General features: G+C 48.9%; 1 protein-coding gene across 11 annotated transcripts in view; it reads right to left on the reverse strand.

Moving 5' to 3' along the window:
- Positions 1–13,674, reverse strand: part of SAMD11 (sterile alpha motif domain containing 11) — a 159,805-nt gene that overhangs the window by 89,324 nt on the left and 56,807 nt on the right. For 10 of the 11 annotated variants that reach the window (XM_060276218.1, XM_035118488.2, XM_035118487.2 and 7 more), the window contains one exon: positions 9,609–9,659. The exons of the other annotated variant lie outside the window; for it this stretch is intronic. In XM_060276218.1, the coding sequence (XP_060132201.1) occupies positions 9,609–9,659 (51 nt within the window). The remainder of the gene's footprint in view (positions 1–9,608; positions 9,660–13,674) is intronic. 11 annotated transcript variants of the gene reach the window in all.

Consider the following 13,674-nt stretch of genomic DNA (forward strand, 5'->3'; position numbering starts at 1 on the left):
AGGAGCGCTTTCCCCCCCCACCTCGCCGCGCACCTCCCGCATGAGACGGGGCTTCGGAGAAGGTCTCCGAAGCCCCGTCCCATGTCGGCGCTGCGTGGTGAGGCGCAGGGGGGGGGAGCGCTTCTCCCCCCCCGCCGCCTCACCGCGCACCTCCCGCATGAGACGGGGCTTCGGAGACCTTCTCCGAAACTCCGTCCCATGCCGGCGCTGCGTGCCGAGGCGGCGGGGGGGAGGAGCGCTTCTCCCCCCCCCCACCGCCTCGCCGCGCACGCCAAGCCAGTCCCCGAGCCGAAGTGCGGCGCGGCGGGTGCTTTTCGCCGTTTGCCTCCCCCTTCGCTCCGGGAAGGCAAACGGCGAAAAGCCCCCGCCGCGCCGCACTTTGGCTTGGGGACTGGCTTGGCGGCGGCGGGAAAAAGAGGAGGAATTCCTCCTCTTCTTCCCGCCGCCACCAAGCCAAAGCCGGCTTCCCTCGGCGCCCGCTGCCGCTTCGGCCGAGGAAGCGCCGTCCCATGCCGGAGGTGCGCGGCAAGGCTGCCGGGGGGAGCGCTTCTTTCCCCCGCCGCCTCGCCGTGCACCTCCAGCATGAGACTGGGCTTCGGAGCGGCGGTTGGCGGAGCGGCGGTTGGCCGTTGTCCCTCCGTCCAATCCCTGTGTCTCTGGGGTACATGCGCAGTACCCCAGGGACACACGGGACATCTGGACGCAGGGACAACATGGACATTATTATATAGGATGAGCGGAACAGGAGCGATGTTTCAGCCAGAGCTGCCTAAACGAGAGTGAACACCAAGGGACAGAGTAGGCGTGTAAATCAGCCAGAGCCTGCGCCAGAAGAAAAATAATGATCTTTTTATGGATGCCATTAAAAAGGGAACCCCAGCCTGCTCTATAAATACTGTTGCAGCACAACGACGCTGCCTGAACAACCTTATTTAACAGAAGCTGGCACCTAACCTGTGAGATATTTGAAAGATCTCAAGGACAGTTTGACCAGGTTGGGGTGTGTGTGTTTGTGTGTGTACGTACTTGGGTGAATATTGGAAAAAAACAACCTTAAAAAGCAAAACTTATCCAAGCTCTTCAGGAGAAACACTCTGACCTGGCTCTTCAATCCAGGACAGGAACTTGGGAAATTCCCTCTGGATCAGCCACAGAAAATTGAGTACTCATCCCTTCACCTGGGAAACAGAAAAGGTTGCCTAGACCCATCGAACATGCCATGATGGGCATCAGACACACATCTCCCTCCCCCTGAGGCAAGTGGCTGTGGCAGACGGAGGAAGTACTGAGGAACAAAAAGAAATCAGCCCGGAGTGCTCACTGGAAGGACAGATCGTGAAGCTGAGGCTCCAATACTTTGGCCACCTCATGAGAAGAGAAGACTCCCTGGAAAAGACCCTGATGTTGGGAAAGATTGAGGGCAGAAGGAGAAGGGGATGACAGAGGACGAGATGGTTGGACAGTGTTCTCAAAGCTACCAACATGTGTTTGACCAAACTGTGGGAGGCAGTAGAAGACAGGAGTGCCTGGCGTGCTCTGGTCCATGGGGTCACTAAGAGTCGGACACGACTAAACGACCAAACAACAACTACTACTACTACTACAAACTTTAACTCACAGGGTCCCAAAATGGAAAAAAGCAAAGGTGGAAAAGGAGGAAAAAGACTACTGAACTCACAAATCAAGGCTACAGATGGGAAGGAATTTACCACTTCAGAGAAGAAAGACTAAAGGACAGCAGGCAGGGTTGGTCTGGAGAGAGGGATGACTCCTCACCCTTCTCACCCAGGGAGGAGTCAAAAGGATCTAGAGGACCCTTCCAATAGTAGGAGGCAGCTTACCTATAAGGAATCCCCTGGGACAACATTGGGCAAATTAACATTAATGTCTGTCCACTTCTGCCTCTGGTCCTGCCCACACTCATGTGTGGTGCAGACCATGGTTCAAATCCCCAATCAGCGATGAAACGGATGGGAGTGACCTTGGGCAGCCAGAGTCGCTCAGCCTATCCTATTTCATGGGATAGGATATGCCACCTTGAGCTCCTTGGAGGAAAGTTTGATGAAAAAGTATGCGGTCCCCAAAAGTTGCCTGGAAGGGAATGTGAGTGTCGCACTGAAAAAGAGTCATAAGAAGAGCTTCCATGATCCAGGCAATGGCCCATCCAGTCCAGAATCCAGTTCTCGCAGCAGCCAACCAGATGCTTACCAGAAGCCTGGAAGCAGGACCTGAGCACAAGAGCTCTCTCTCCTCCTGCAACTTTCAGCTACTGGTATCCAGAAGGATTATTGCCTCCAGCTCTGGAGCCAGAGCACAGTCATCATGGCCAACAGCCATTGATAACCCCATCAATTTGCCACCCCTATTCTAACAGCCTCACATTCTCGTACAACCAAAAGGATTAACACCCTCTGGCTGAGGTGCAAGGGATGATTCGCAGTAAGAAGCTTCCCCCAGATATCCTTGGCTTTGCACAGACCAGCCTGCAGGTGGGAAAGGCCTTGAGCCAGTCAGCAAGGTCAGCCCTCTCCAAAAACTCCCTGTTCGGTAAGACCAGGACCTCTGAGTCAGCCAAAAGAAAGGACGGTGATCTGAGAGAAGCTGACAGCTCAACTTGATCTGACACACACACACACACACCGCCCCCCGCCCCCGTTTCCCACTTATCGCCTTGCACACAGCACGACAAAACCTCCCTAATCGCTCGCTGCATGGCCAATACCTTTCTTCGCCGGTCGATGGCGGGCAGAACAGCCCCGAGAGGATAAAAACCTGAAGATGAGCAACGCAAGGATTTGGGTCAAGGCTCTCAAGCCTTGCAATCGAGTGTCTAATCAGCGAGCAGCAAGGGCAGCGAGACAGGGAAGGAGTGAATGTGCCGCTGCAGAGCACAAGAGCACTCTGGTATTGTACAGAGGGGAATCGCAGCCCACCGGGAAGCTGCGGGGTGGTTTTCATCCGAGATGTTCAGATCAGCCTTGGGCAAGCCAACGTTAAAGTGAACAGGGCTATGCAGCCCACCCGATCTAAAGAGCACCTCCCGCCTGCCTGCCTCCTTCCAACTTATTCTAATGTCAAGCTAGGGAGGCTGTAAAAGGGCCCCTTTCAGCTCTGCTAGGCTTTGGGATTAAGCACATCGTGAGCTTCTCTTCTGTTCAGAGAGCAAGTGCCTAGCTAAACTATAGCACTCACTCCCATGGGCGGCTTTAAAAACATAAGAGGCAAATCTATGAAAGAAAAGGCTATCAATGGCTACTAGCCACAGTGGCTATGCTTTACCACCAATGTCGGAAGCAGTATGCCTCCATGTGCTCATTGCCGGGAAGCAAAAGTGGGGAGAGTGAGAGCAGGATGCTGGACTAGGTGAAACAGGCCGTTGCCTTGATCCAGCAGTCAGGCTCCTCTTAGATTCATCTTATACTTATTCCATCGGATGGGTTTAAAAGGCGATGAGATAAATTCATGAAGGATAGGGCCATTGGTGGCTGCTAGTCATGACAGCTGACTTCTACCTCCACCGCTGGAGGCAGTAGACCTCTGAATACCCGCCACTGGGTGTCACACGTTGTTGGCATCTGTCTGTCTCGGGAGACAATGGAGGAGTGCTCCTTTGGGAGTGAAGTCAAACTGTTGGAAGGTTGCAGCACCTGCTGTGGTTTTTAGAGAGGGTCCAGTGCCGTTGGTCCAAGAGGAAGGTCCAAGCGTAAAGAGCAACTTTGTTTAAAGGAACAAGAGGCCTTTTTTATTGCAGATACACATCTCTGCAGTGTCTGCTCCTTGCCAGAGTTCTGAAGGACTCTCCGCCTCCCCCGCTGCCCCCTGCTGTCTATCTCCATTGGCTTGCCCGCCACGACCGCTACCAGCACCTATAAATCTTCCCTCTCAACATCCATCAAGCACCTGTGTTATCGATCATCCCCTGACCACAGCGCAATGTGGCTATTAATACAAAGACTCGCTGACAGGGCGACATGAGGGGCTTGGAGAACGAAGAGGCACCCCAGCGGACTTCAAGCTGGGGGAAGCGATCGAGGGTTCCCTCAAAAGAGGGGAAAACAGTCTGGCTGCCCTGCCACTTCTCCCCATGGAATATACAAGTGTGGAATAGCACCAGGTGAGTTAGCGGGGTGTATTTCTGCAGGACACTCTTGGTTCAAGTGGGATAATGGTGAGGCCAAAAAGGTTTGTCAACACACAGCAGAAGTTCAATGGGCATTGCAAAGCTGGCCTAAAGTGGGTCGTCCCAAGGGCAGCCCAATGTTCACTTTTAAAAGCAAAACAAAGAGAGAGAAATTGGAAAGGGGGGTGGGGAGAACATGCCTGCGCTGCTAATGCATACCAGTTCTATACTAGTCAAAGTGTCATGACCTCCCATCCCCCCCCCAAAAAAATTCCGGGAATTGTAGTTTGGTGTGACTGCTAAACAAAACCCTGTTGGAGATCCTCTAAGCCAGGGGTGTTCAACAGGTCGATCGCAATCTACTGGTTGATCGTGGGGTGTCTCTGGGCGATCGCAGGATCCCGACCCCCCCCTCCAGAAATTCGCCTAGAAGGCTATGTGGAAACAGCTCCCAACATGCCCTGGAATTCTTCTACAATATGAAAAGGTTTTTCAACAGAAAGAGATCCCTCGGCCTCAGTACTGAGAAAAGCACATGGAGCCTGGAGGTGCATTAAACAGCAGCATCTCCTTCAGAGATTACCTCTTCCCTTAACTTTAAAATACCTTTCAAATTAAACAGCATGAGTCTATTTACTGCTTTTTCTCCAGCTGTTGCCTGAAAAACCACACAAATGCACCAACAACATGTGTTTGTGCGGGGTTTTTTTTTGGGGGGGGACACACCTTTCAATCTCCATAATGCCACCTTCCCATGACGGGCTGTTTTGATTGCCAGCCAGCAGCAAATGTTTCCTTGTTGATATTGGCCTCACCTACAGGAAGAACGTCCTGGTATGGCACCTGAGCAACCAGCACGAGATGTCAAGGCAAAGACAGCCCGGGCCTGGCTTGGTCTTTGTAATGTCTTCTTTCAGGAAAATGAATATCAAGAAAGAGAAAGAATCAAGACACCCTGGATGAGGTCCTGCATAGCCAAGTTGTATGTGTTCCAGAGAGCTGAGAACACACCTGTAAAACAGGTTGTGACTAACACATACAAAAAAACCATATGATAGCTGGGCAATGATCCTGTTTTATCTTTTTTTAAAACTGAGTTTATATCCCACCTGTATCTCCAAGGAGCTCAAGGTGTGGCATGCATGCCCCCCCTCCGCTCCTCATTTAATCCTCACATCAACTCTGCAAGGTAGGCTGGGCTGAAAGGCAGAGTTTGGACCAGGGTCACACACAGTGAGCTTCATGGCCAAGTGAGGATTTGACCCCTGGCCTCTTCAACTCCTAGCCTGACACTCTAACCACTGCCCCACGCTGGCTTTCGCAATAAAGGTACGTCAGCCTAAGAGACAGTGGCAAGCCCAAGGTCATGGGGGTATTCAATGCTTGTCCCACTCAGAGTAGATACACTGAAGTTAATGGGCATTGCTAACTAAGATCCACTGATTTCAGTGTGTCTACTTGAGTAGGACTTAGCTGAACACAACCCACACAGCAGGTTTCATGGCTGGGTGGGGATTAGAGAACAAGAACCCAACACCTCTTCAACACTCTCATCAAATTTATCACCCTGGCACTATCTATACTCTCTGTATACCAAACTATGCCAACTGTCACACCCACCCTTGGCATGTGGACCCCGGATTGTTACCCAGAAGGAAATGTGGCCCTCAGGATGAAAAATGTTCCTCCCCCTGTCCTAAAGGTATGAGTAGAAAGTTGAAAGGTTCTGTTGTTGTTGTTGTTTAGTCATTTAGTCGTGTCTGACTCTTCGTGACCCCATGGACCATAGCACACCAGGCACTCCTGTCTTCTAAGAAGATCAAATCAAGAATCCAATACTGTTAATATATTGAATCTGGCTCTTGTGGATAGGCCGAACTGGTAGGGACAGTCCAGCCTTCAAAAATTTTCTACATAGAATTGTAGAGTTGGAAAGGACCATGAGAGTCAGCTAGTCCAACCCCCTGCAATGCAGGAATATTTTGCCTAACGTGGAGTTCAAACCCACAACTCTGATATTAAAAGTCTCATGCTCTACTTATTGAGCTATCCAATTTGAAACATATCCAAGACACAACAGCTTCCCTTCCAGTTCTCTTGTAACTTCCATAGCCTGGTGCTGACCTAACACCTAAACACGATTAGCACCAACCAGAATTTGTCATCCTAATTGAAGTTCAGAGCCTCCTCCACCACCACCACCACAACACACAAAGTAAAGCCATGGCTAGCTCAGCAAGCAAAATCCTGCCTTCATAAGTTGTATAGGGAGACACCAACAAGACCCCAGCTGTCCCTTTGTAAACAGAATCTACAGAGGTGGAGAAATCATCTTATCCCTGGCTTGAAAACCCACTGCACCACCTCAGGGATCACCTTAACACTTGGTTTCCAAACCCACACTGAGTCCATAACTTTGTCTCTTGATACAAGGGGAAATACTTAAGGCATGGCTTTTAGGTGAGCTTCCCATAGGTTATCCGGTGGGATGGTGGATGAGATGGGGCTTTGATCTGATCCAATGGGGCTCTTCTTATGAAACTGGATATTAATGCTTAGCCACAGTTAAGAAAAACCAGTACTATGGTTGCAAAGGGTTAATGGTACTGTGACCTGTCTGTACCACCACAGGGTCAGCAGCCTCACAGTAAATAATGGAGGGGCACTTAGTTTTGTTGGCATTTTAAAAATCTGCACTTCTCGAACCAAAACACGAACAGAAATAGTTTCCTTCAGAATTTGCTAATTTTGCAATCCAGCCAATGAATGTGTACAAAAATGCATAAATTAGAGGGACGCATACATAAAAATGTGTGTATTGGTGAAAACTACAGACAAAGGTAGGGAAGATTGCTGAAGTCAAAGCTGCATACAAAAATGTGTTTATTATGAGAAATTCACACTAGAATGTGAATTGCTGTGGAAATGTGGAGAAACTCAATTTAAGAATGGAAAACATACGCAGTTGAGAGAAACCGAAACTGACCATCCTGATTCTCCGTTTCATAACCTCAGTCCTAGCCTACCCTTACCAACCAATTAAATGTTTTAAGATCACACGAAGGGCAGGTTTGACAGATGTGGTGATGTGCCTGTCTACTGTCTCACCTGCCAGACAAAACACGAAATATGTGTCAATCAGGCTGGAAGCACAACTTTGAGCAGCTGTTCCTTTCTCCTTACGCTTGCTAATTTGTCCAATTCTCCCTTGCAAGGAGCCTTAATTCTAGCAAGAGCTAACCCTGCAAACACACCACATACAAGTTTAGCTTGCACCACACAGAGCTACAGTTCCCAACACCCTAAGCAAACTATACATCCCAGGATTCTTTGGCGGAAGCCATGTGTTTTCAATGGCACGGCCATGAGGAAACCTTTTACTTGTGTAAGTGAACCAGGTATGCCTTTGTATACTTGAATACCCAAAGCTTGTGTCCTGGACTATGCACTCGTGCGCTTTAAAAATTTTATATAGAACAATTGTCCCCAGCCAAAGAAGGCTCCCAGAGCCACTTACATATAAGCAATTAAAACAGCTGATGTAAGCTGCATACACAACATTCATTTAAAGCACATTTAAAGTGCATTGCTTCCCTCTGGGAACTACAGCTTACTCATCAGATAGCTAAAATTCCCACCACTAGAGTTCCCAGGATGCTTGGGGGGGCATGTGCTTTAAATGTATGATGTGTTCCCACTTGTAAGACCCAAACAATTTACTTTGGATTCACAAAGCAAAAACAGGAGTCCTCAAGTCCACTAAAGATGCTCAGCTCCCTGAAGCGCTGGGCTAGGGGTAGCCAAAATGGTGCTATAAGGTGTTGGGACTCCCAACTCCCATCAGCCCCCACCAGCACAACCAATGGTGAGAGATGATGGGAAGTAGTCCAACAAATATGTGGAGATCATTACTTGGCTATCGCCTTCGGACTACAGGTCCAATTTGGGATCTTGACAGACACTTTGCTTGAAGTTTTTTTAAAAGTGTTGGGGAAGTCTAAAAAGGGAAAAAGCACCACCATTTTGATGCTTGGAGAAAAAAAAGCTTCTAACGATGCTTAAAAAAAGAAATAAAGGGAATGACACCACATGGAGCCGCTTCTTTAAAAAAGATAAGAGACACACACTTAAGGCACTACTATATCAGCTGTGTGAATGGCTTCAAAGTACTGAAGAGAAAAGATTACCCTGGAGACCTCAGGAGACTGAAATATTTCCCCTTTCAGGAAAGGGAGGGGGGCGGAGGGAACCTCGCTACCAGCGTTGGGGTTTTGGCGTCGAGAATGCATGGGACCTGTTTGTATCTAATTAAACATTCTTTCATCGAGGAAAACCAAGACAGCAACTCCAAGGTGACCAGACTGCTTTTTTTTGGGGGGGGGAGGCAGGAAGATCAAAGGAAGGAGAGGAAAGCAAGGCAGGTAAAATCAAGTCAGGTTGTTCCCAGACGTAGAGACAAAACAAAACAACCACAGGCGTGCAAGGTAATAATAGTATGCACCACATAGTGTGGGACCAATTCAGGACAACGGTTAGCCTTGGAGGCAGGTTGCCTCTGGAAAAAGACCTCAGTGAACCTCAGGGTTTCCTGGATCTGATGCCCTCTAGATGTTTTGGACTATGACTCACATCAGCTCCAGCCAGAACAGCTGGGAGTCAACGTCAACTGAATGGGGTGCCATGTTGGGGATGAAAAGTTGGCTTACACCCCAACCCACCTCATACCCCAGAAATACCACCTAGCTAGAATAGATGGAGGACTAGGGATTGACTTGCATGTGTCATGTGGCTGAACCGTAAAACCTGCTGCTTAATGCTGGGTGGTGGAGGGAGGTGAAATGAGGGGGCTTGTTTCAGAGTGGCAGTGAAATTGCCTAAAAGGTTCAAGGGTGCTTAAGAATGGGTGGCTGACATTTTGTTTTTGGCCCCTCTTACGAGGATGACATCTCCCCCTAGAATGCCCCAGGTGTGTTGTCTTTCCAGAGATGGTGGAAAGAATGCTGGCCATGATTTGTGTCTTTTACTCACAAGTGCCCAATTCATTCTGGAGGGTAAGAATTGACTGGGAGGTGATAAGGTATCGTCCTCCTTCATCAAAATGGTGTCTCAATTAAGTGAAAAAAAGGTTAAATGGTGTGGCCAGAAAGGATAGTTTGGCTGCGTGCTAAATCAGTCGTGTGGATCACTTCACCCCTTGACAAACTCTGCAGGGGTCTACATGACTCAAATTCTCTACCTTCCCAAATGGTGGTGCAAATGACCCTTTCCTGCATCTAAGTATGAGTTGTCACCCATTTTGATTGCCCTGATGAAGACAAAAAAACGATAGCGGGGGAAAAGAACGAAAAGCAAGGTAACCCAAATCACAGTTGACGCCTACAAGAACAGCCTTCCATAGTTTTAAGTGGTACCCAACAACCCCGCCCCCAAATGCATCGTTATACAAACTCTTGGCCTACCATACAAAGAGGGGCCTCAAAATTGGTACCTGCAAGAGGTCTCACGGAAAGAGATGTTCAGATCCCAATGTGCATGTATCCTGTTGAGAGAGGAGGAGGGGGGGGAAAGGGGAGAAAGAGAGAAAGAGAGAGAGAACTTTCAGTCGCAGGTGCTGAATAGGATGTTACAGCTCAGAGAAGCTCAGGCTCACAGACTAGGGGGGTTGTAACACTCCCTCATCTTGTAACCTCTGTCTAAAGTATTGTGTGCACCCTCTCCCACCTTTTCAATGCTAAAACAGAGCGTAGAGTGTCTATCTGCACAGACATTTGCCACAAACCACAGTTTACCTTTAAACCTGGGAAGCAAGCAAGCTTCAGTCCCTGGTCTTAGAGCTAGTCACAATTAATGTTGGCACAGAGGTAGCACAATACTCTAGTTAAATGTTTTCTTTTGGGGGGGGGGGTTGAAGGAGGAAAGGAATAGAGGGGACTGGGGCCTACTGAGACTGGTGGGGCAGAAGGCAGGGAGCCCAAAAGTAGGTGGAGCCATAGCCATTGTCAGGTGGAGCCATCTTTCTTCCTGCCAGTCTGTCAAAAATTGAGAACCAGGGTAAGGAAGCCAAGGGCCATCTCCAGGGATGGATGCTATGAAAAAGGCAGGCACAAGGTGGCTGCTAAGGGCAGACTGAGGTTGGTGAGGAAGTGCCTTATTCATCCACTGCAAGAAAGAGAACAGTGAAGAAGTAAGGCACTCCTGATCCCTTCAACTATTAAGGGACCAGGAAATGTTATGCCTTCACCAGGGCAAAGTACTGCTTTAAAAATTGAGCTGAATAAGCTGGCAAAAAAGCATGTTGTAAGGAGAGTCCTGTTGCAGGATCAAGCCCATGCATAATCCAGCATCCTGTCCTCACAGTGGCCAGCTAGGTGCCTGAATAGGAGGCCCACAAAAGCAGGATCTGAGTGCAACAGCAACTCTCCCCACCCGAGATTCCCAGCAAATGTATTATCGTGTCTCAAGTAACAAGATGATCTTCCAGGAAGGAGAAGAAGCCGAGGCCTGACATGTATTAAGGAAGCCCAAACGTTGCCTTGTACCACACACACACACCAGGGGGGGGGGGAACCCGGTCACACCCCCTCCAGCTGTAAATAAATCATTAGCCCTTTCCCCGCCTCTGAAATTAATTCTGCATGTTCCGCCCGCAAGCTGGAGAGACAAGATTCCAGACAAGAGGCAGCCTAAATTTAGATGCTGACAAGTGACAGTGGATGAGATTACCCCACCCCCAGCAAGCCTCTGAAGGCTGCCTCAGGCAACCTACTTCATTTCAGATCCAGGATCAAGTCCCCAGGTGGGATGATGCTCAGCCCCTGACTGGCTACTGGGGCTTTCGCACAAACTCACCTGGGAAGTCCAGGCACAGTAGGGCTAGAAACACAGGGTGCTGCCTTACACGGAGTCGGGTCAAGGGTCCCTTTAACCTAACATTGTCTACACTGATTGGCATCAGCTCTCCAGGCAAGGGACATTCGCAACCCTACCAGAAGATGCTGGGGATTGAACCTGGGACCTTTGGCGGGCAAAGCAGATGCTCTACAACTGAGCTAAAGCCCTTCACTGACCAGCTGATGAATTTCGATCTCCAGGCTAGTTTCAGCTTCCTTCCACTTCCTCCACCCACCAGATTCTGGGAAACTGTGACAAGTCTACCAGTCCGTCTTCCCTGTCCTGGAAAGACTCCTTTGTAATTTCAAATCTTAACTTGGCTTGGTTGGAGCTCCTGGATCATCATTTTCTGCATGAGAGCTCTAGAAACTGTGGATTCGCTTTCAGGCTTAGCTCGTCAGAAGCCAAAAGGAGGACCAGAGCACAACAGCACACTCCCCAATTGTGGTTCCCCACCTCTCCCTATATGAACCGGCCCGAACCCGGAGATCATATTCTGAGGCCCTTCTTTTGTGTGCCTCCTCCACAAGAGGTCCAGAGAGTGGCAACAGAGGAACAGGGCCCTTTCTGCAGTGGCTCCCCACTTGTTGAATGCTTTCCCCAGGGAGACTCGCCTGGCACCTTTGTTGCGTATCTTTAGGCGCCAGGCAAAATCATTCTTCTCTTCCCAGGCCTTTGGCTGATTAAACATCTATGGCCTTTTAAACTGTGATGGGGGTGGGTTGTTTTTATTTGTTACTATGTATTTTGGATATTTATAATGCAAACTGCCCTGTGATCCTCAGATGAAGAGCAGTATAGAAATTTAATTAATTAATTAGTCATAAAAAAATACATTCCCAGCAAGTGGTCTTCAGAGCCATGCTGCCTCTGGCGGGGGAGGGAGAACATAGCCCTATTGGCTGGTAGATACTGACAGCCTTATCCTCCATGAATCCTCTTTAAAAGCCATCCAAGTTGGTGGCTATCACTGCCTCCTGTGGGAGTGAGTTCCAATAGTCTGCTCCAATGTGTATCTCCCATTTCTAGCATTATGAGGAGCAGAACCTCTGTCTATCCACTTCCTCCACACCTTGTACGATCTTATACACCTCTATCAATCTCCCCTTACCCCCGTTTTCTCTAACCCCAAAAGCCCCAAATGCTGTAACCTTTCCTCACAGGGGAGTTGCTCCAGCGCCTTGAACATTTTTGGGTGCCCTCTATGTGAACCTTCTCCAGCTTTCTACAATATCCCTTTTTGCATGAGACGCCCGTTTCCCCCAAAAAAGGCTTAAGATGGCTCAACATCAAAGCCGGCTTGGCTAGCATCAGAGTGTATTTTGCAAGAGAGAGAGAGAGAAAGAGGTGAAATTAAGCGCTGCAGTGAGGAGCGCATATTCATAACTTGGCAACTGCAGCTATCTGTGGAGCTGGATAATTAAACACCCATATTTAAACAAATGAGTAGGTAAGAAATGAAATTAAATCCCAATTATCTTCTATCTCCTACCCCCTCTCCTGTCCTCTTCCTTTTCTGGGTAGCTTAACCAAGCTCTGGCTCTGTCGTAGTCGTCCCCCCCCCCCTTTAGTTTCTATGGTGTTATCTCCAATTAGATTTCTGGGGCTAATGTGCGTTTCGCTTTAGCGGGTTATTCATTCAATTGAAATCAAATTACTAATAATTTGCAAGCTATCAAGCTGCACGAGTCGTGTATTTGGGTGGGTTGGAGGGACCAAGAAGGCTCCTAATAAATTACTAATAATTAAATGGGGGGGGGAGAGAGATTTGAAGAGGGTGTTAGAGGGGGGCAGGAGCTCGAAGCAAACAGCAGCAAGGCAGCTGCTGACACTTCCTTTCTCTGCTGCAACCTCCCCTGCCCTTCCTCTAACACACAATCAGTTACACAGAGTTTAATAAGAAAAGCCAGATGTGTCCCTCAACAACTAGAGGCAAGGGTTCGTCTCTGCTTGGAAAAGGACGGGGAAGCAGAAGAAGGCCTGGGAAACGGGCCACCCATCAGTAGTAGGGCATCTGCTTTGTATGCAAGAGATACCAGGTTTAATCCCCACTTGCATCTCTGGGTAGGGCTCAGAAAGCAGCTTGGCGGGAAGCTGGCAATCACTGTGTACAAAGACGGACCAAAGGCCTGACTGTGCATAAGGCAGTGCCCTCTGTTCCCAGTTGTTGCTGGCATCTGACTGTCTTGAGAGACAATGGAAGAATGTGCCGTGGGAGTGGAGGTGGGGGATACGTTGCTGTGTCTTAAGGAAAGCTCTTTAAGCTCAGGGGTGGAGTGCCAACTTTGCACATATAAAACACAAAGTACATAATAAAAAAAACATAAGCAAACCAATAATCCGTTTTTTAAAGGAGATAGGATGCTAGCCAAAGGCCTGGTTGAAGGGGAACATTTCTGCCTGGCGCCTAAAGGTGTATAATTAAGTGCCAGCTGAACCTCCCTGGGGAGAGCATTCCACAAACAGGGAGCCACTGCAGAAGAGGCACGTTCTTGTGTTGCCATCCTCTCGTGGAGGAGGGCCTCAGATGATGATTGCAAGGTTCAGATTGGTTCATTTGGGGATAAGGGGCCTTTGAGGTATTGTGGTCCTGAGCCATTTAAAGCTTTATAGGTCAAAACCAGCACCTTGAATTGGGGTCGGAGACTAACTGGCAACCAATG

Source organism: Zootoca vivipara, chromosome 6 (assembly GCF_963506605.1).
Source record: "Zootoca vivipara chromosome 6, rZooViv1.1, whole genome shotgun sequence".
Classification (NCBI taxonomy): Eukaryota; Metazoa; Chordata; class Lepidosauria; order Squamata; family Lacertidae; genus Zootoca; species Zootoca vivipara.